The following is a 20,405-nucleotide window of genomic DNA, read 5'->3' on the forward strand; positions in this document are numbered from 1 at the left end:
ATTTCCACAGGATCAATACAAAGCAAAGACGCGGCCTCATTACTGGATATAACATCTACAATAAAACATGCTTCCTAGAATAATCTTATGTGACAGCGACCACAAAATCCCGACTACTTCGTGATGTTTCTCAAACTATCAAGAAACATCATAACGAGACGGTAAAAGCCTATAGGAATCTTATTTCTTTGATGACGTCAACTATACTTTTGGTTAAAAGGAGCTTGATGCTGATTTTATTGAAATCACTGAATCCCGACTACTTCGTGATGTTTCTCAAACTATCAAGAAACATCATAACGAGACGGTAAAAGCCTGTAGGAATCTTATTTCTTTGATGACGTCAACTATACTTTTGGTTAAAAGGAGCTTGATGCTGATTTTATTGAAATCACTGGTATCCTAAATAAAGTAAATTCTGTGTATAATTAAATGCTAAATTTTGCTCAGTTTTTATTTCTTTTGAGACTTTGCCTAAGCACGTTCCGTCCTCCAGCACCAGGCTCAATAATGTTGTCCACAGAGCTTTTGGCTTTGCATTAGAAGCAAGATCTCAAACAATCGGTTTAACTTTAAAGAAACTCACATCCAGTCACTCACTTCAATTCGCGAACAATCTCATAGAATCAGCGTCAGCAGCTTATTATGAAAACTAGGAAATCGCGATTAAAAACAAATGATCTCTCTGGAAGCGCAAAGGCGATGTGTTATGGAAACAATGGCAAAAGACAACATGAATGAGAACTATATATGCAATTAACCACTTTAACGAAATTACTGCTTAGAAATGAATATGTTGCGCCAAGCTCTCATTCGTCAGCGTAAAATGCCATCCGAATTGCCCATTGTCAACATCAAGTGGTCAACTGTGTCATATTGTGCAATGCAGTTCTGAATAAAATATATCGTTATTATCGTCGGAGCTGCTGTGATATGATAATCTTTATCGACGGAAATGACGAGTCTTTGCACGACTAAAACTCGGTGATGATTCTAGTTATAATCTTTGTGCAAGTAAGGATTGTCACACATAATAATTTATTTGGTTCTGTTTATCAGAAAAACCTTTTTGCTTTTCATATCTAAATAAATCCGGGCATATGAACAGCCAATACTCAAAGAAGAAAAACACAGTAGATTCCTTGACAAAAGCAGATTTTTAAGCATAAAATCCTAATTGAAAATTTTGCACAACTTGAATTAAACCGCTAGTGTTAGTTGCAAATCAGCATTAGAGGCTTGACAATTTTATAATTAACCATTTTGTGATTGCCACTAGTTGGGGCACTAACGCCATAAATGCAAAATTCGTCAGTGAATGGTCAAGAAATCTTTGACTCTAATTATACCAATATTACGTTTATTGAAACCAGAACATTGGTTTATTCAAGGCTAGAGACTTGACTTGCTTCTCGGATGTGCAATACTTAACCATAGTTCACATATTTTGATTGTTCACATTAATCAAATTAAGTTGTTTTTCTCAAGACATATCATCTGGAGTGACCATTTCATTAAAAGCAGGTGACGCAGCCATTTGTTATAAAGTAGGAAGTTAAGATAAAGGACATGTCGGGCAAAAAACATTGAAGTTAGATTTAAATTTGAATATATATTTGATATGATTTAGGTTTCTTTGAGGTGAAGAAGGAGCTGAAGATGAACATACAGCTTTGAACAAATGTAATCAGTGAAGTAGAGACTTTTAGCTTAAAAGCTTTAACTCCCAATCTCTTGCCTTGCGTATGCCAAGGGATCTGATAGCGTTGTTTTTGCACGTGACCACTATAGACAAGGCGATTTACATCAATTAAAGGAATTTTTTTTGGTAAAAGTTTGCTTTAGAAAATAAGATAAAGACAGCCATCTGCAACATAGGCACTTTGAAATGTTTGTTATAATAATATTTCTTTTGTAAAGAGATTTTATTTACAAAGTGATTAGTAATAATTCACAAAGTGACATGCCATAAACAAAGGTTATCAGAGTATATTAATTACACATAATCAACAGTAAAGCTTGAATCAAAGCACAGTAAATTGTGCAAATGTATACAAGGTGAAGAGTAAAGAAATTTCTTTATATGCAAAGCTTGCCTTCAACTAACTGTATTCGTGGAAAGTAGTTTTAGGTTGGGTTTAGGATACTACGTCATAACATTAACGTTAGGTTAACAAACAACTGTAAAACTGAGCTTCGAACGCACAAACTGTTTAAGTGAAATAGTGGCAACCAATGAACAAACAGATAAAAAATGATTTGCGGAAACAAACATGAGGATTTGCAAATGGAAAGAGCTATTTCTATGAAATGTGATTCGAACATACATTAAAGAGCAATTAAAGATCAACATAAATGTAAATTTCATCTGTTATTTTTTATTGTTGTTCTTTGTTAATATAGATTTCCAAAATATCTTTTCATCATTCATCAAACGCCTGTGCTTTTAAATTTTAATGCGTTGGTGGCTTTGATATGATAAAAGCAAAGCAATGAATCTCATTCCAGCAACACAAGTTGTTGCAGAATAAAAGTTAAAAATAGTTTGTCTTGGATTTTTTAGCGACTTTCTTTGTAATATTTGATTTAAGTAAAAATTTTAGAAAACACTTCCATGCAAGATTACTTTCTTCTCTTTTCCCAGTAAGTTAAGTTTTCAAGAGCAGTGTCATAATTAGCTTTGTTGGTATCTTTGAAAGCTTCCATCGCTTTTTCAAGAGCAGATTTTCCAAGATCAAAGTGGTCAAGGTTGTAATGAGAAACACCGATGACGAAATCCAACTGACTAACAGTGACATCTCGTGGTTGTTTAAACTCGCTTAGATCTTCTGGTAAAATTCGAAAAGCTTCACTTGCTGTTGCCAGGGATTGATGGAAATCTTTTGTCTGGAGATAACAATGACTTATGTACTTTAGCTGGAGACTTACATAAATCTGTTTGTTGAGCTCTTCTTCTGCTCTGCATTCTCTGGTCATGTTGATCATCTCCTTGCACAGAGGAATAAATGATGACGTAATAATGGCAATTTGTTGGGCAGATTCAAACGTGCGTTCATTCACTCGATCCACTATGCAACCAGAGAGATTCAAAAGTTGTTCTAGTTTGTCAAGCGGATTGGAAATAAGCTTACACAAGTTGATTCCATATTGTAATAGTGACACAGCAAGATAATCGTTGTTGTGATGAAAAAATAGAACTGCGACACCTTTTATGTCCCAACACATTTGTTCACACTTTATCGGGGTCAAGGGTGTATTGTTTGACATCGATATGACGTCATAACACTGAATTTTTGCATCGGCCAACTCATTCAAAAGAAGTGCGAGGCGCAGTAAAAGTAGTTTGGACTCCAGTTGACGAAATCCTGGTAGATGTTGCTTGGTTTGAAGATATTTGTAGATCTCTCTTGCTTTACTCATCGTCATAGAAGGATTGTTTTCATATAAGTTGCACATATCTATACAAAAAAATAAATGTGATGATAAGTAGTCTATTTGCCGTTAAGCATATGGTCACATATTTACTGGTAGCCTACTCGAAGAATAACAACACGTTACAAACTGAAGTGTATAGTGAGCAGGTATTTCTGTGATAAAGAGTTATTATACTCAAATTTAGCGCAAGTAAAACGGAAATTGTTGAAGAGCAGATTAATTATTAACGAAAGCGCTTCGTGATAAAACGCGCGCGCGCACGTACAAGACATTTGCTTTTCTGGCCCTGACCACACAAAAATCAGTTTTACAAAAATTTATAACCAACAAACAGAGAACGCAAGACATGAAAGTAATCGTAGTTTACATCGGCTGAGACACACAGGTTATATGTTATCAAATTGCATGCAGTCTTTTTCAATTATAAAATACGCATCAATATCTTGCTCAATGTATTTTTAAATGTCGCATTGTGCATCCGCATAATAGCTTATGACACTTACTCCAGATCGTGATGTTGATTCTCTTTAGTTTCACTTTCTCATTTTCATAATCTGTTACTTTCTTGTTAGCATCAAATGATTTCAGATAGTAAGTTTCAGCCATTTCAAGTTGATCTTTAACTTTGTAGTTATTGGCTAAATTATTGCAGGAAGCAGCATATTCCCTGGACATTTGGCATTTTTCTCCAAGTTCCTTTTCTAACAAGGTAACACTTTGCAGGTTAAGTTCCATTTCATGATCTTTGTTGTCAAGTCTTCCATAACACTCGGCTTTGCATTTCCAGCAAGATACTTTAGCTTTTATCACCATTTCTTTGTCTTTACATGAAAGTGATGAAATGGATTCAATGAGATTGTTGGCGAATTCAAGCACACGACCGGACATGTCTTTCTGATGCTTGACGTCACCGTAACTTGCGGTCATTTGTGCGCATCGAGCAAATTTTTGAATAAAATTAAGTTTGGCAACTGGCACAGTCACTACTAACTTACGGTTTGCCATTTCTATTAGTTCTAATAAAATTAAAGACGGTTTTTCTTCAGCTAAACTCTCGACGAGTTTGATGACATCAGAAGCCAGCATTTCTGAATCCTCTGCTCTCAAATTAATTGACCTCGTTACAAACAGAAGCTCTTTACAACTTTCCAAAGCGTTGTCAAATTTTCCTTCAGTAATTAAAGATTTAACAGATTGCAAAAGGTTCGTAACTGACTGGAAATTGCAGGTGGAACCATGGTCGGAATATTTTAGAAAATATTTTTCATTGTTGGTTTCACGTTCAGCAACATTGGACGTTTTCTCTATAGAAAAAATACGAAATAAGGTATTTTATGACGAAACGCATTTGATTAAAATTTTCGTAGTTTGACGTGAAACTTTTTAAGTCATTAGTTTTAGTCAATTTATAAATACCCAAATTCCCCAGCAAGTTTTCAATGACCGTAAATAAACTTTCGTTTAAGAAATATCCATTTCAAATATGTGAATAGAAGTCAAACCTGATATTTTGTTCTCAATGACAACAGCAATCATCACGTCGTTAGCGAGTCTTGCGATGGGCATTTCATCTGGCCGGTCGGCATCAGGTGTTGACTGTAAATCTTTATGAAAACCATTTGCAATTTTAGTCACATGCAAGAATTATGCAATCGAAGTAGATAAGCCAACATTACTGAATTACTAACTTTTCAATAACTCGAATATAAAAATGTTTTACCTGCAATGACCTTCGAAATCGGTTTGCAGTTTTTCTCGTCCAGCTTATCATCCCGGATGCGTATTTGTCTGCAGATCTCAGCTACACATCCTTGCATCTCTCCTTCATCAATGGTTTGTAGAAAGGTAAAATGCTCACTTTTTATATTGGTCATAGATGGACGATTTTTTGGGTTTAAATCCAGACATTTGCAAAGTACAGTTTCCAACATGGTGATAATTTTCACCCCTACGTCATCGCCTTTCAATTGAAGATGTTGCTTTAAGTTGTTTATCATTTCCTGTTTTTGTGTAGAATGAAATACTGAAGGATAAACCCTGCAGATGGCAACCAGTAAGATCACGCCATAGCTGTACACATCCATGGCCGTTGTCAAACGGTTACAACCAGGCACCAATCTTTCAGGAGCAGTAAAATAATGAGTTAGTTGATTGCCCTCTCCAGGTTTGTCAGGTCCGGCTCCCAACGATCCAGTGTAGCGAGCTAGAGCGGCTCCTCCAAAATCAGCAACTTTGCAACGAAGATCAGCAGTCATAAGGATGTTGGCTGGTTTCAAATCACCGTGAGCGATTCTACGATCTTTCAGGATTGTGTGCAAATGAGAAAGAGCATCGGAAACGTCATAACCAATCCGTAAGAGAAGAGGAGGTGAAATCCGGTCAAGAACAGGATGAAAGATCAAGTCTTGAAGTGATCCTCCTGGCATGTGCTCCATGACTATTCCGAAGAAACATCCTTCCCACTCAAGTAGTCCCTCGATGAGCACCACGTGCTCGTTCTTAACTAAACGCAACATCTGGAGCTCTTTGATTAAGCTGCAGAAGAATAAATAGTTAACTTCGAGCATCTTCAATGGTATTTGATTTATAGTGAATGTAATCCAAATTTGCAACATTCATTTTTGTCATTTCTTTGATTTTTTTGCATTCTCATCAATGCTTTTTAAGTTATGATAAATTCAACTATACCTAAGTTTTGATGTAGCTGCTATTTTGTCTGATTTGGTAGGCAATTGACATTTGATTGCTAATCTTCCAAGCCGAGGATGGAAACCGAGAAGAACTATTCCATAACCTCCTCTTCCAAGAGAGTTATCTCTTTCATTGCAGATGATTTCACTGGCGTTGAAAAGAGCAACTGGATCAGCTTGTGCAGAAGATGTGGATTTCTGCAAATGTATGTTGTGTTTAATAACTATTAATTTACTTTGCAACGTCATCAGTTCTTCATCAAAAGTGTTCCTAAAATGGAGATCATTAAACAGTTTCATTACATCACAGTGTAGTCCGTAAATGTTGTAAGGGTTAACAGTTCCTTGTAATATGAGTTCTGACGTAAAAGTTTACGGTGCTGTCAAAAACTCAAACAATATTAATTCAGCAAAGGTAAACAATCTAGCAAAGGTAGTGGCACCTTTAAGCAAGCAAATATTTGTCACAAACAACTAGTAGCAGGGATGGAAGAAACAAGCTCAGATTATTGGTTTGTCAAAGATTACAAGACCTGTAAGATTTAGCTTTCTTGGGATTTGAAATATTTTTGTAATGAAGCTTCGCAACAGCTAAAACATATTTTCCATCTACAATGATGTTTAAGGCTGTGTTGTGGCAAATATTTAGCTATGTTCAACACTTTTTTTATTTCAAGATTGTCCTTATAGTTATATAGCTTATAGTTATAGTTCTAACACACTTAGTAATGTGTTTGTATCCTCATCGTTATTTTCTAAGCTTAATCGCCCACACAGCGCATTACGAATTCTCATGTACACGTCTATATTTTAGGGAATAGATTTTTCTTTGTGTCCAAAATGACCCTTTAGATAAAACCGCCTAATGGCCCAAATGGGATGAAATGTCCCTGGCAGGCATTCGCTCTAAAATCAACCACCTAAGCGTTGTAGGCAAGCAATCACTCTTACGGTTAACGTGTTCACTGCCGTACTTTTATATGCTTATTGCTCACTGCCGTTTTGTATGTGTGTATGTGCAGTTGTAATGTGCACTCGTTGGTAAACTCATGTTCAGCCAAAGATTTTAGTAGAGTTCTTATGGAAATAACCCCTTTATTTTTTACCTCTTACACCACACGTCCACACATGCACTTTGTTTGTTCATTACCAAACATAGAACAATTATCATAGAACAGCTGTGCATTATTTCATGCCATTTTTCAGAAGTATGTTTTAAAATACAGTACAGTATCAAGGTTCATTTCAATAACTTGCTTGTTTTGTATGATTAATATCTCCCAAATGTTTAAGCTGAAATAAAATGGCCACATTTCTTCTACAAAAAAAAACTTTATGCAGTATCTAACTTATACTGTATAGCCAATAATGCACAACCAATAGGTTGCTATTAAGTAGATCAAGTATTTACGGGTGCATTACAACTTTCTACAATCACACGAACAATAAGATACTTTGTAATGTCTTATGGAGTGGCGGGGTTAATTGTTTTAGGTTGGCTTAAAAAATCAGACACGTCACATCACAGGATCTTACATGAGCAGGAAAGCAAACGATTTAATAAGCACAGATTCCACCGATCACAATCATGGTTAAAGTAACAGTTTTCGGTTTCTGTAGATATACTAAGCATGTCGAAAGTGTTTAACTTGTCGTTATTGGTTTATCCTGTTATCAGGTCGCCTGAACCAGGCCTATTTAGAATCTCACAAGTCTGTCTTAAACAGGAGCATTACAGCGCATTGTCCAAGTCAAACAAAAGTTTCGCAATCTCGATTTTAAGGTCGTTGACCTAAGGTAAACTCTTTTTTTCAGGTAAAAAAAACAGAATTAAATCTAAATGGGCAAACAATGTGATGATCTTTCAGAACGTTTCTCAAAGTTTTACTGCTTTGTTTGTTATCGCCCATTTAAATTTAATTTTGTTTGTTCGCCTGACTTTTTGTGAAGTCAAGCAAACATGCTCCCAGTAGTCGTATTGTAAGGATCGTAACCAAAAATTATAAGAGAGTCTACTAAATCTTCTGGCTTTGAAATGTTTCTTTATGTTATGTCTCAGAATTTCATTTGCACAAGTTCAACTCGGCGATGGTTCTTCTAATAAATGTAATATCATCCTCCATTACTGTGAGCAGCGCAACTAGAATCAAGTTTAAGAGGCGCTTCAAAAAGCTTATACCGCTCAATAACATGAGTGTGTCGAAATGCATTTCTTCAATAAATGGTTTATTTGATATTTTCTGTGTTCTGTCTGGAAATGTTTAAGCCATTGGATCTTGACGTGCAATACTTTTTGCCTACAGAAAATCAAGCACTTTATCACCAATTACATTCGCTTAAATCAAAAACACAAGCTCGTCCAACTAAATATCACATCCTTTAAGTGCAAGTTTGGATGAAACTAGTAGCACTTTAAGCATTAAACTCGAATAAAATTTCACCCGCGAATTTAAATTTTTCGCCCGGTGTATAAGGTTCAGTCGGACCATGCTGACGTAATAGTAACGTCACATAAAAAGCGTTAAAAACACAAAAGGCCACCTGTCAATGGATTTAAGCGTTATTCACAAAAACATGAATTTGTAATGGAATGATTGGTTATTGTTGTTGAACTTGACTGTACCAGTCACTCCAATACAATCTTTGATTGTCTGAATGTTTATTGTCATCGATATAATGAGCCTCAAGGTCGTTGTTTGCTTAATCAATCCTAGACTCGTTTGTTCAGCTAAAAGCTGATTGTCTTGTGAAGCCGACAAACTGAGTTGTCTGACTTGACACTGAGCTTATCTTAAGTTGTACTGTTCAGTAGTATGCACAATTTTGTTGATTGTATAAACTGGTTATATTGTTTCTTCGTTATACGATTACAAGTTGATAGAAAATTGGCACATCAACAGCACTTCATTCAACAGTCAATGTAGTAACATTTTGGCTTAACTATATTCAACTGCATTAAATTGCTGATTGCTGATTATTCCCAGACTTGTTACTTCGTACTGCCCTACGCCAACAAACTTATTTTCGACAAATTGAACGCATGCGAGAAAGGCAAAAATATTACGTCACAACAATGGTACAGGAAATGATTGTGTCTCGAGTTACTCTTTGCTAAAACGACGCACAAGTACGACGACGACGAACGCACGACACATAACTACGGGAATTGTAAATCTTACATAATCTGTATATTAATTTTGGTTATTATCACAATATCATCACAAATTGATTCAATTCACATAATCAAACTATTCTTACCTCTGCCATCTTGATCAAAGTTTAGCGACAAATTCCTTTTTAAAAAAGTAACTTCTCAATCGATGACAATGTTGTTCGCCTAGAACCAACCAGATTCATCTATTAACTTTATAAACGCTCTAGTCTAGTCAACAAAAACTTACCATGGTAGCAATCTCCGCTCAAGCTGGGATGCTTTTGTTACAAAATTTTTTCTTTATTGGCTTTTGTCCTTCAGCAGAAGGAAATGTTTGCCAAGCCGTCTTGTGATAACTGCGCAATGTAAATAGTTCCCCAACACGATTACAACGCTTTGTTCAAAGTACAACACAATTTAGTTAAATATTAAATAACCAAAGATTTTAAGGGTTGTTCATTTCATTTATTACATGTTAAATATTTCTAATTATTAGGCTTAGTAAATTACCAAACTTAGTAAATTTATTTACTAATTTTTTTTACATTAGCTTCCTATAATAAGATAATGTGACAACGACCACGAATTTGAGACTACTTAGCCTAATAGCCAATCCCTAACTATCAAAAACACTACAAAGAGACGTACAAAGCCTGTTGGTATCTTATTCTTGTGATGACGTCAACTATATTTTTAGTTAAAAGGAGCTAGATGCTGACGTCATTGAAATCACTGATATTTTAACCGAAGCTAAATTTTTCTCAGTTTTCTATTAGTTTTGAGACTTTGCCTAAGCACGTTCCGTCTCCCAGCACCAGGCTTAATAAAGTTGCTCACAGAGCATTTGGCTTTGCATTGGAAGCAAGATCTGACACAATCGATTTAGCAACTCCGTCCTGTCACTCACTACAGTTCGCGAACAATCTCATAGCATCAGCGTCAGCAGCTTATTATGAAAACCAGAAAATCGCGATTAAAAACAAAGCATCGCTCTGGAAGCGCAAGGCGATGTGCTATGGAAACCATGGCAACAGATAACATGAATGAAAACTAAACATGGAATCAACCACTTTAATGAAGTCAGATGCTTGGAGATCGGTAAGTTGTGGCAAGCTCTTATTCGTCAGCATAAAATGCTTTCTGAATTGCTCTTTATCAGCATCAAGTGACCATCAACAGTGTCATATTCTGCAATGCAGTTCTGTATAAAATATATCGTTATTATTGTTGAAGCTGCTGTGATATGGTGATCTTTATCGACGGATGAAAAGGAGAGTCTTTGCACGTTTTAAACCCGACGATGATTTAAGCTATAACCTTTTTGCAAGTAGGGATTGTCACTCATAATAATTTATTTGGTTCTGTTTATCAGAACAAATTTTTGCGTTTCCTCTCTAACGAACAGCCAAAATTCCTTGACAAAGGCAGATTTTAAGCATTCTAATTTGCGATTTTGGCACAATTTGAATCAAACAGCTATTGTCAGTTGTACATCAGCAATAGAAGCTTAACAATTTTATATTTGACCATTTTCATATCGCCACTAGTTGGGGCAAAAACGCCATAGAAGCAAAAGTCGTCAGCGAATGGCATAGAATCAATTTTGCAGCTTGTTGTGAAAACCAGGAAATCGTGATTAAAAACACAGTGAATTTTTAATCTGATCTGCACTTGGTCAACACCAAGTGGTCAACTGTGTCATATTGTGCAGTGCAGTTCTGTATTCAACGCAACGTGATTATCCATAAAGCTGCTGTGGTATATGGTCATGAAGACATTTATTTTGTCTTGACGACAGTGGCGTTTCAATCTATTTTGTTATTGCTTGGATCACTTTTTGTTACAATTATACAGCACAGTAGTCGATGGTTAATGCGGCAGCACTTTTGCAGCACTTTTGCAGGGATTGATCGACCAACACGCATAAGAAAATAAAACTGTATAGAACCCTTACCTTAAGAATTGAATGACTAGATAAACGGTGCCATAAAGCAAAGCAATCAACGCCAATTAACTAGGGAATGTAACGAATTCAGTAAAACAAAGAAATTAAAGGGAATTGTCCAATGTTATGGTGTTGACATGGTGTCAACTGTCAACCGACACATTTCTGACCTCTTTTTGAATTCCAATTTTTGCCAATTCCTCTTTCAATCACAAACCTAGTATTACCAATACCTACAGTATTGTTCGTTATTATAATACAATCTCAATTTTTATTTCATTCAGTTAAAACTTTGTTATTATGACATCTTATATTGTGATTGTGCGATTGTGTAAACAATTGATTGTGATTTAATACAAAGGATCTTTATTTATAAGGCTTCTATGTCGTAATTTAACTTCGGTTTAATATAAAAACTTTGTCACATCGTATCTTTTAGCGGGAAACTTGCTTTTAACATGAACAAGGCGCCAAATATTTTGATTGTAGGGAATTTAAATTTAGAGATTAGTTTAAAGAACAAAACTTTGACTTGAAATCTTTTACTTGGCAGTTGTCGTAATTATGTACCTGTAATTATACTATAGTTTAAGCAAGTATATGTTTCAAGCAAGCTTGCGTGTGTGAGGAAAATAACAAAAACAACAAGTATGTCTGAGGTGAGTACAATCGTCATATTTGATTCAGTTTTCCCAAACAAGTACAAAATTAACAGCTATTATGGAATGTTCCAATTGTTGCTATCAGTACATTTATACCTTGCAGTTGCGATTTGCACTTTTAAGCATAACGATTGTGATTCAAACAATAACTACAATAGGTCAATGGCTATAAATGGTGCTGCGCTATTGCTACAAGCAAATAGGCTATGCAAAATTTCTGCCAAGGTTTCTTTGTAATAAATAATTGACAACTCGCTGCTATGTGGGATATTGCAAGCAATTGGCACTTATAAAAGCTACAGGAAAACAGAATAACTGAACCGTTTCTTACTGTTGTGTTGAGGATCATCGCTAGAGAATTTCGGCAGCTATTCCAAAATATCACCCCCAAAGTTCATGCTAGAACTAAACTTAGCTGTAAAATCTGGTCAATTTAACAAGTGTAGCCAGACAAATATTTATTTACTTAAATCATTTTTCATTCACTTAATTGCTGTATAACAGTTGACTTGTTCATAATAGGCCTCTTTGTATAGTTTTAGCATTTACCATACCACTCATATGTACAACGTTACGTCAACTATGTTTGTATTTACATGTAATCACTTTCGTTGTAATTTTCTATAAGAACACAACAAAAGAAGAACTTGTAGTTACGACACTTGTTGTTTCTTTCATTTTGACACCTTAGACCAGTGCTTCTCAAACCGGGCCACTTGGCTCACTAAAGGGGGAATTTTTAATTCCAGGGAGGAAATTTTGTCTAGAGAGGAATTGGGGAGGAAAAACTGTAGATGAAAAACACTTTAATTTTTTAATTTCATTTGTAACAGAAAAATCCTCTCGAAGAGGTTGTTTAGATGTCTACAATAGTGCGCAAGAACAAGCTCTTTAACTGCAGTGACTGACGTTATAAACGTGTCTGTTTGGTTCATGATGGCTATTTTTTTCTCTTTATTGTTAGTAAGTTACTTATAGAACTAGCTAGTAAGCTAGTGATGAAAAAAAGAGGAACACACGATATTTGTGGAGACCTTCGAGCAAAACTCACACGCTTTTCTCCTCGATTTTCTTTATTAACTTCTAAACATGAGGCTCACGGTTCTCACTAACAATGAACAACGATTTGTTTGTAAATTTGTTTGGTTATTTTCTAAGAGCGTTCTTTTGCAATTTTGAATTTTATTCCTGAGATAAATCTTCAAAAGACATCATCCAGGGACAATATTCAGGTAGTGTAAAATTTTGACAATTATTTTTGGGGGGAAGGAATTGACGGTGTTTTGGTTGGTAAGGGAGGAATCGGAAAAAAACTTTGAGAACCACTGCCTTAGACGATTCAGATCTATTTTGCCGGGAATTTAAGAATTTTTGCTTTTTCTTCTTAAGCTTATATGTCAAACTTTTATAATTTTAGGAATTTGTTTCGGCATTTAACCAAAATGAATTGGTTACACACAGTAGGATAAAAACTTGCGCATATGCGTACCGCACAAAACCCATTTTCTGTAGTTGAACAACAGCATATTCAACAATTTTTGCTATTTTAATATTTTCTCATAGTCTTGGATTGATTATGATCGCTTCCGACTTTGACAAATTGACCTAAAAATACTTTCCTTCTCCAAGAGACTTCTTTTGCTTGTCGTCATTTTCCTGCACTTTTATGGATGTTCAGAGCACATTGCCGTATATGCGCACATATATATATGAGCACATTGTATATGAAGTTGGCACGCCATAAAACAATGTTTGTGTGAGGCTATGGCTTTAAATTTGTGTTAAATGTAATTGCATAACTTTACGCATATTTATAAGCGAAAGCATAACTCGATCAATCGTGTGCTACAGCAAATCATGTTTAGAACATGATTCGGGAAATAGCGTCATTTGTTATATCCTGCAATCAATATCCTCAATCCTGCATGTTCACACCAAAATCTATGAAAGCGTTCATTTGGGCAAAACATGACACTGCAAATATGATCCTATCAGTTAATAGCATATTGCATACGCTTTACTGAATATCGTTGTTTGAAAGGTTGATTGAATTTTTCACCTCGCAGTATATTTTTTAAAATGTTTAGTGCTTCCTTAGAATTAAATTGATGCAATGAATATGTTATAGGCGTCGTCATCTGCTGAAGCTGAAAACCCGATAGCTCTTTTCAATGCAGATGAAATCTTCTGCAACTCAAGCCATTATATCCTCGGAAGAGGAGTTCATGGACTGGTTTTTCTGGGTTTTCATCCTCGATCTGGAAACAGATTAGCCATCAAATGTCTATTGCCTGAAAAGACTGGAAGAGCTACTGATGTTGCTCGATCTAGGTCAGTTGAACACAGGCAATGTATACAATATGCCGAATTAGTCACCGATGTAAAAGCCAAGGTATAACACGTGTAGTATTGCAAAATAAGCTTTCAATTTTTTAAAAACCTGGTTGAAGCCGAAATTTCGTTTTTCAACTTTTAAAAACCAGGCTCAAAGTCCATTAAGAAAAACGTTTGTTGTGTTTTTTTGATTTAGTATATATACTTAGACGTTTGATGGTGCGTTTTCAATACGAGTACAGTATACAGTTGACCTCGCATATGATGCATAATTGGTATAATCACTTAATATCGGACGAGTATTCTGATTCGGATGATTTCCTTTTTTTTTTAATGCATTCAACTTTCCTGGGAACGGATCCGATTTCAAATATAACAGAATAACTTTTACGTTACCTTTTAGACATAATGTAAAATGCCTAATGTATTACAGGTCCATTAATTTTGCAGATAAATTGATTGTTGACAATTGATAGTACGAAGTGTATGTGATGTCATAAATGAAATTGAAGCTTGCTTTTTTTTCATTCATTTTTCACTTTTTGAAAGGATGTCTCTTTTTTAATTCTTAATACTTAACTGGTCTATACCATCAAATCTATCGATCATTAAAGGCTTATGATTAATATTTATTAATATTGTGTAGCATTCACCTTAATATGTTTTTAACACATTGGGCAAAACACGCTTAAAACCAGTGTTTTTATAATTAAGCTCGGTGAAAACCTGTTTTAAAAACTTCGATTATCAGTAACCCTAATTACGTGCACTGGTGAAAGCCTTTATTTTGTATTCCTGCAGCTTAATGAAAGAGCTCCAGGTCTTTAATTTAGTTAAGAACAAGCACGTGGTGCACATTCAAGGATTGCTTGAGTGGAAAGGATGCCCCTTCGGGTTAGTCATGGAGCACATGCCAGGAGGATCACTTCAAGACTTGATATTTCATCCTGCTCTTGGCCGGATTCCACCTCCTCTTCTCTTACGGATTGGCTATGACGTTTCGGATGCTCTATCTCATCTGCACACAATCCTGAAAGATCGTAGAATCGCTCACGGTGATTTGAAACCAGCCAACATCCTCATGACTGCGGATCTTCGTTGCAAAGTTGCTGATTTTGGAGGAGCCGCTCTAGCTCGCTACACTGGATCGTTGAGAGCTGGACCTGACAAACCTGGAGAGGGCAATCAACTTACTCATTATTTTGCTGCTCCTGAAAGATTGGTGCCTGGTTGTAACCGTTTGACAACCGCCATGGATGTGTACAGCTACGGCGTGATCCTACTGGTTGCCATCTGCAGGGTTTATCCTTCAGTATTTCATTCTACACAAAAACAGGAAATGATAAACAACTTCAAACAACATCTTCAATCGAAAGGCGATGACGTAGGGGTGGAGATTATCACCATGTTGGAAACTGTACTTTGCAAATGTCTGGATTTGAACCCAAAAAATCGTCCATCTATGACCAAAGTAAAGAGTGAGCTTTTTACCTTTCTACAAACCATTGATGAAGGAAAGATGCAAGGATGTGTAGCTGAGATCTGCAGACAAATACGCATCCGGGATGATAAGCTGGATGAGAAAAACTGCAAACCAATTTCGGAAGTCATTGCAGGTAAAACATTACTTCATCTACTTTGTGATTTATAGTAATCCAGCAATGTTAGGTGACTCCATCCACCATATTAGCAATGCAATGATGAAACTGCAAACGATTTTCATAAAGGTTTAGAAGCAAATCCGGTTGCTGATCAGATTGACAAAATACCCAGCGCAAGACTCAATAACGACGTTAAGCATGCTGTGGCCGTTAAGCGCAAAAACTCAGGTTTGTTTTCAATTCACATAATTGATATTGGTATTTCTGAAAATTAAATTTATTTAAGTTAATTGAAAGTTTGCTGGGGAATTTGGGTATTTATAAATTTACTAAAACTAATGACTTAAACAATTCTACGTCAAGTTGTGAAAAATTTAATCAAAGGCGTTTCTGCATAAAATACCTATTTTTTGTAGAGAAAACGTCCAATGTTGCTGAACGTGAATCCAACAATGACAAATGTTTTCTAAAATATTCCGACAATGGTTCCACCTATAATTTTCAGTCAGTTATGAACCTTTTGCAATCTGTGAAATCTTTAATTACTGAACGAAACTTTGACAACGCATTGAAACGTTGTAAAGAGCTTCTGTTTGTAACGAGGTCAATTAATTTGAGAGCCAAGGATTCAGAAATGCTAACCTGTGATGTCATTTATGTCGTCGAGAATTTAGCAGAAGAAAAACCTTCTTTAATTTTATTAGAACTAATAGAAGTGGCAAAACAGAAGTTAATAGTGACTACGCCAGTTGCCCAACTCAAATTTATTTTGAAATTTGCTCGATGTGCTTCAATGATTGCAAGGTACTATGACGTTAGGTATCAAAAAAACATTTCCAGTCGTGTACTTGAGTTTGTCGGCAATCTCACGGAATCCATGTCATCACTTCCATGTGAAGACAAAGAAATGGTTGTAAAAGCTAAAGCATCTTGCTGGAAATGCAAAGCTGAGTGTTATGGATATCTTGACAACAGAGGTCGTGAAATGGAATTATATCTGCAAGTTATTACTTTGATAGACAAAGAACTTGGCGAAAAATGCCAAATGTCCAGGGAATATTCTGCTTCCTGCAATAACTTGGCCAATAACTACGAATTAAAAGATCAACTAGAAATGGCCAAAACTTACATTCTGAAATCATTTGATGCTTTAGCTTACCAAAAAACAGATTTTGAAACTGAGGAATCGAAAGTTAAGGCTATCAACATCACGATCAGAAGTAAGTGTATAAAATATTACTCGAATGCACAATGTAATATCATAAAATTACATTGTCAAGATATAAAAATGTTAAACTAGAGACATACACATATTTTATTATTGCAGAAGATAGCATGCTATTTGATAACACAACCTATGTGTTTCTGTCGATGTAAGCTACAATTAACTTCATATCATCTGTTTTCTGTTCATTGGTTATAACTAGGGCGATTATTTTTTGACTTGTCAAAAATTTGTCAAATTTACAGCGTTAGGTCAAAAATTGTCAAAATTGTTTAAAAAGTCAATTTGTTACCAAGTCAAAATTGTTTAAAAACTGGATTGTCGTGGTGTCGTAGAGGTTGCACTGTAGGTGAACTTTTCATTTTACATTGTACACCTTGTAGCCTACTTCATACTGTTGTAAATGGCCCATTTTGTACTTAGTTGTGAATCAGCTCTTGCTTTGGTTTTGCTTTAGATACATCAAGTATCTTTAGTTTAGACCAGTGGTGACGAACCCGTTCGCTGTCGCGGGCCATTTCATTAGTTACAGCTGAGTAAGCGGGCCGCACAACTTTTAAGTCATATGATTATGTAGTTTTTTTATAAACGATTAGAAATAGTTTATCAACAATAAGGAACAACAAACAAAAGTAATAAAAATCCCATGCGAATCATACAGTTGAAGCTATTTTATGTAGTATTGAAACATAAAATAACATGTCCGGAATTTTCCGGACGGTATGGCAACCCATTGGGCGTTTGTCAAATCGTTTGGTGGGCCGCACAAAATTGTTTGGCGGGCTGCATGCGGCCCGCGGGCCGCAGGTTCGTCACCTCTGGTTTAGACAAATGTATTGAACAGTTTTTGTTGAGTTTATTTGCAGTTTTTTTTGGCAGTGATTTGTAATTAGCTCATTTCCCTTTTCAGAATAGGTTAGGTCTGTGTTCATATTTTTGCCCTTCTTTACTACAATAAATTTCTGTACAAACTTTTCGTACAATAATGCGTAATTTAAATACTTGAGTTCTTCACACGTCAAAATTTGTCAAAAAAAAGTTTTTTAATGTCAAAATTTTCAATTTTTAGGTCAAAAACTTTCGTTTTTTAGGTCAAAAAATAATCGCCCTACTTATAACAGATTTTTATGTGGTCACTGGTCGATGCCAAATCAACAAATGTCCTTTATTTGTGTGTCTTTACTCACAAAGCGCTTTTGTTGATAATTAATTCACTCAATTATTTTCTGTTATATTTGGGATCAATTTGAGTGCAATCAAGAACTTATCAGAGTTCTACTTGCTCGCGGCTATATGTCTGATTGCAAATACTTAACACCACATTCACTTATTTGCATAGATGTGTGTAACTTATATGAAAAAAATCCTTCAATGATGTGGAGCAAAGCAAGTGAGATCTACAGATATCTTCAAACACAACAAGATCCATCAAAATTTCGTCAACTGGAGACCAGAGTGCTCTCACTACGTCTTGCACTTCTTCTGAATGTGTGGGGCGATGCAAGAATTCACTACATTTACGTGATTAAGATGTTAAACAAACCCTCGTTGACCCCAGGAATGCGTCTACCAGTTTGTTTTGACATAAGAAGTGTCGCAATGTCTTATATTCATCACAACCAGGATCATCTTGCTATACCGTTATTACAATACGGACTAAGCATGTGCAGTCTTATTTCCAATCCGTTCAAAAAACTTGCACAACTTTTACATTTCTCAGATTGCATAGTGAATCGAGTGAATGAACCCACGTTTAAATCTGCCCAACAAATTGCCATTATTAAGTCATCGTTTATTCCTCTATGCAAGGAGACGATCTACTTGACCAAGGAATGCAGAGGAGTAGACGACTTTAACAAACAGATTTATTTAAGTCTCCAGCTAAAGCAGTTAAGTCATTGCTATCTCCAGGCAGACAATTTCCCTCAATCCCTGGCAAAAGCAAATGAAGCTCTTCGAATTTTACCGGAAGATCCAAGCAAAATTATAGCTCAACGAGATGGCATTGTGGGTGAGTTAAATATGATCATCGGTGTCTGTACTTACAACCTTGGCCACTGTGATCTTGGAAAATCCACTCTTGAAAAAGCGATGGAAGTTTTGAAAGATACCAACAAAGCTAAGTATAACATTGCTCTTGAATACTTAACTTACTGGGAAAAGAGAAGAAAGTAATTGAATTTTAACTAAACTCAAATATTGCATAAAAACTGCAAGATCGAACTGTTTCCAACTTTTGTTATCTCATCCAAACTTGTATTGTTTGGATGAGATTTATCGCTTTGTAATTATTGTACCAAAGCCGCCTACGCATTAAGATTTCAAAATGTTGGCTTTGATGAAATGAAATTGTAAAAATCCATATGACTAAACAATAACAATAAACAAAAGATGAAATTATATTTGACTTTATTGCTCTTTAATTTTATGATTTATTCATTTTACAGAGATTAATTTTCGCATTTGTATGGTCGCATGAAAGTTTATTTTTTTGCTTAATTATGTAAACCCTGAAGATTCTCAAACAATTGTGTGCATCTTGTTTAACGCTTTTGAAATCGCTGTTAAAGTAAAACCTATTTATGATTAATTCTGTTCGTCACTGTTTTTAAGACGCGATGTATTTAATTTGTTATTTTTATAAGCTACTTATTCATTAATCAGAACCACGCTATTATTTCGAATATTTGAAAGCAATCTCTGCATGTCAAACTGTTTTACTCTTGATCTTGTATACACTAACAACACTTGCTGTGCTTTGATTCATGCTTTGCTGTTGAAATGTGTAACTTTTCTTCATGGCATGTCGTTTTGTGATGTGAATTATTACTAACCATCGTGTGAATAAACAAAACAAATAAACTGTTTACAAAACAAATATTTCGTATCAAACATTGCAAGACGCTGATGTAGTAGGATCAAGTTTTCTTGAGACGATAATATAGGTATCAGTCACCATTTGGTCTTCTAAAATCTGTAGAAAGTTTCTTGCATTGTTGCAAACCGCTTTGGCTGACGTCACTATAATATCCCTTGGCATACCCAAGGAAAGCGTGCCATCGTGTAAACCAGGGCTACTCAACTGGCGGACCGCGGTCCGAATGCGGACCTTTGCAGTGTTGAATCCGGACCTTATCTGTCTCAGTATTTACGCAAATGAAATCGTTCATCAGTAGCTTTGTTATTCCTGCTTATTCAATTAATCAGTGAGTATTCAAGTGGTAAATTAATACCCATCCAGAGAATTATTATATTACATACCGTATTTTAATACATTTGTATGACTGTAAGTTATTTCATGAGAGTTATAACGGACCTCAGCAAATTTTGAACTTTTGTAACTGGACCTTTGCTAAGAA

General features: G+C 35.5%; 2 protein-coding genes across 2 annotated transcripts; one reads left to right on the forward strand and one right to left on the reverse strand.

Moving 5' to 3' along the window:
* Window positions 1-1,964: 1,964 nt before the first annotated feature.
* LOC143460006 (uncharacterized) lies at window positions 1,965-5,473 on the reverse strand. Its single transcript, XM_076957357.1, has 4 exons — window positions 5,156-5,473; window positions 4,938-5,039; window positions 3,939-4,739; window positions 1,965-3,458 (listed from the first exon to the last, which is right to left on the reverse strand). The coding sequence occupies exons 1-4, from the start codon at window positions 5,430-5,432 to the stop codon at window positions 2,623-2,625; spliced, it is 2,016 nt and encodes a 671-aa protein (XP_076813472.1). The 5' UTR covers window positions 5,433-5,473; the 3' UTR covers window positions 1,965-2,622.
* Window positions 5,474-11,779: 6,306 nt separating this feature from the next.
* LOC143461045 (uncharacterized) lies at window positions 11,780-19,878 on the forward strand. Its single transcript, XM_076958797.1, has 6 exons — window positions 11,780-11,883; window positions 14,015-14,217; window positions 15,022-15,836; window positions 15,948-16,049; window positions 16,238-17,041; window positions 18,386-19,878. The coding sequence occupies exons 1-6, from the start codon at window positions 11,875-11,877 to the stop codon at window positions 19,219-19,221; spliced, it is 2,769 nt and encodes a 922-aa protein (XP_076814912.1). The 5' UTR covers window positions 11,780-11,874; the 3' UTR covers window positions 19,222-19,878.
* Window positions 19,879-20,405: the final 527 nt, after the last annotated feature.

The sequence above is a fragment of the Clavelina lepadiformis genome, chromosome 5 (assembly GCF_947623445.1).
Source record: "Clavelina lepadiformis chromosome 5, kaClaLepa1.1, whole genome shotgun sequence".
Classification (NCBI taxonomy): Eukaryota; Metazoa; Chordata; class Ascidiacea; order Aplousobranchia; family Clavelinidae; genus Clavelina; species Clavelina lepadiformis.

Bases quoted from the DNA above. Each gene is read 5' to 3' on its own strand.
- LOC143460006 (XM_076957357.1), bottom strand. From the start codon at position 5,432: ATGATAAACAACTTAAAGCAACATCTTCAATTGAAAGGCGATGACGTA. The intron at 5,040-5,155 runs GTAAAACATTTT...GTTTTCATAAAG, and splicing joins GATTTCGAAGGTCATTGCAG to ATTTACAGTCAACACCTGAT. The intron at 4,740-4,937 runs GTTTGACTTCTA...TTTTTTCTATAG, and splicing joins CATTGAGAACAAAATATCAG to AGAAAACGTCCAATGTTGCT.
- LOC143461045 (XM_076958797.1), top strand. The intron at 16,050-16,237 runs GTTTGTTTTCAA...TATTTTTTGTAG, and splicing joins CGTTAAGCGCAAAAACTCAG to AGAAAACGTCCAATGTTGCT. The intron at 17,042-18,385 runs GTAAGTGTATAA...TTATTTGCATAG, and splicing joins TATCAACATCACGATCAGAA to ATGTGTGTAACTTATATGAA.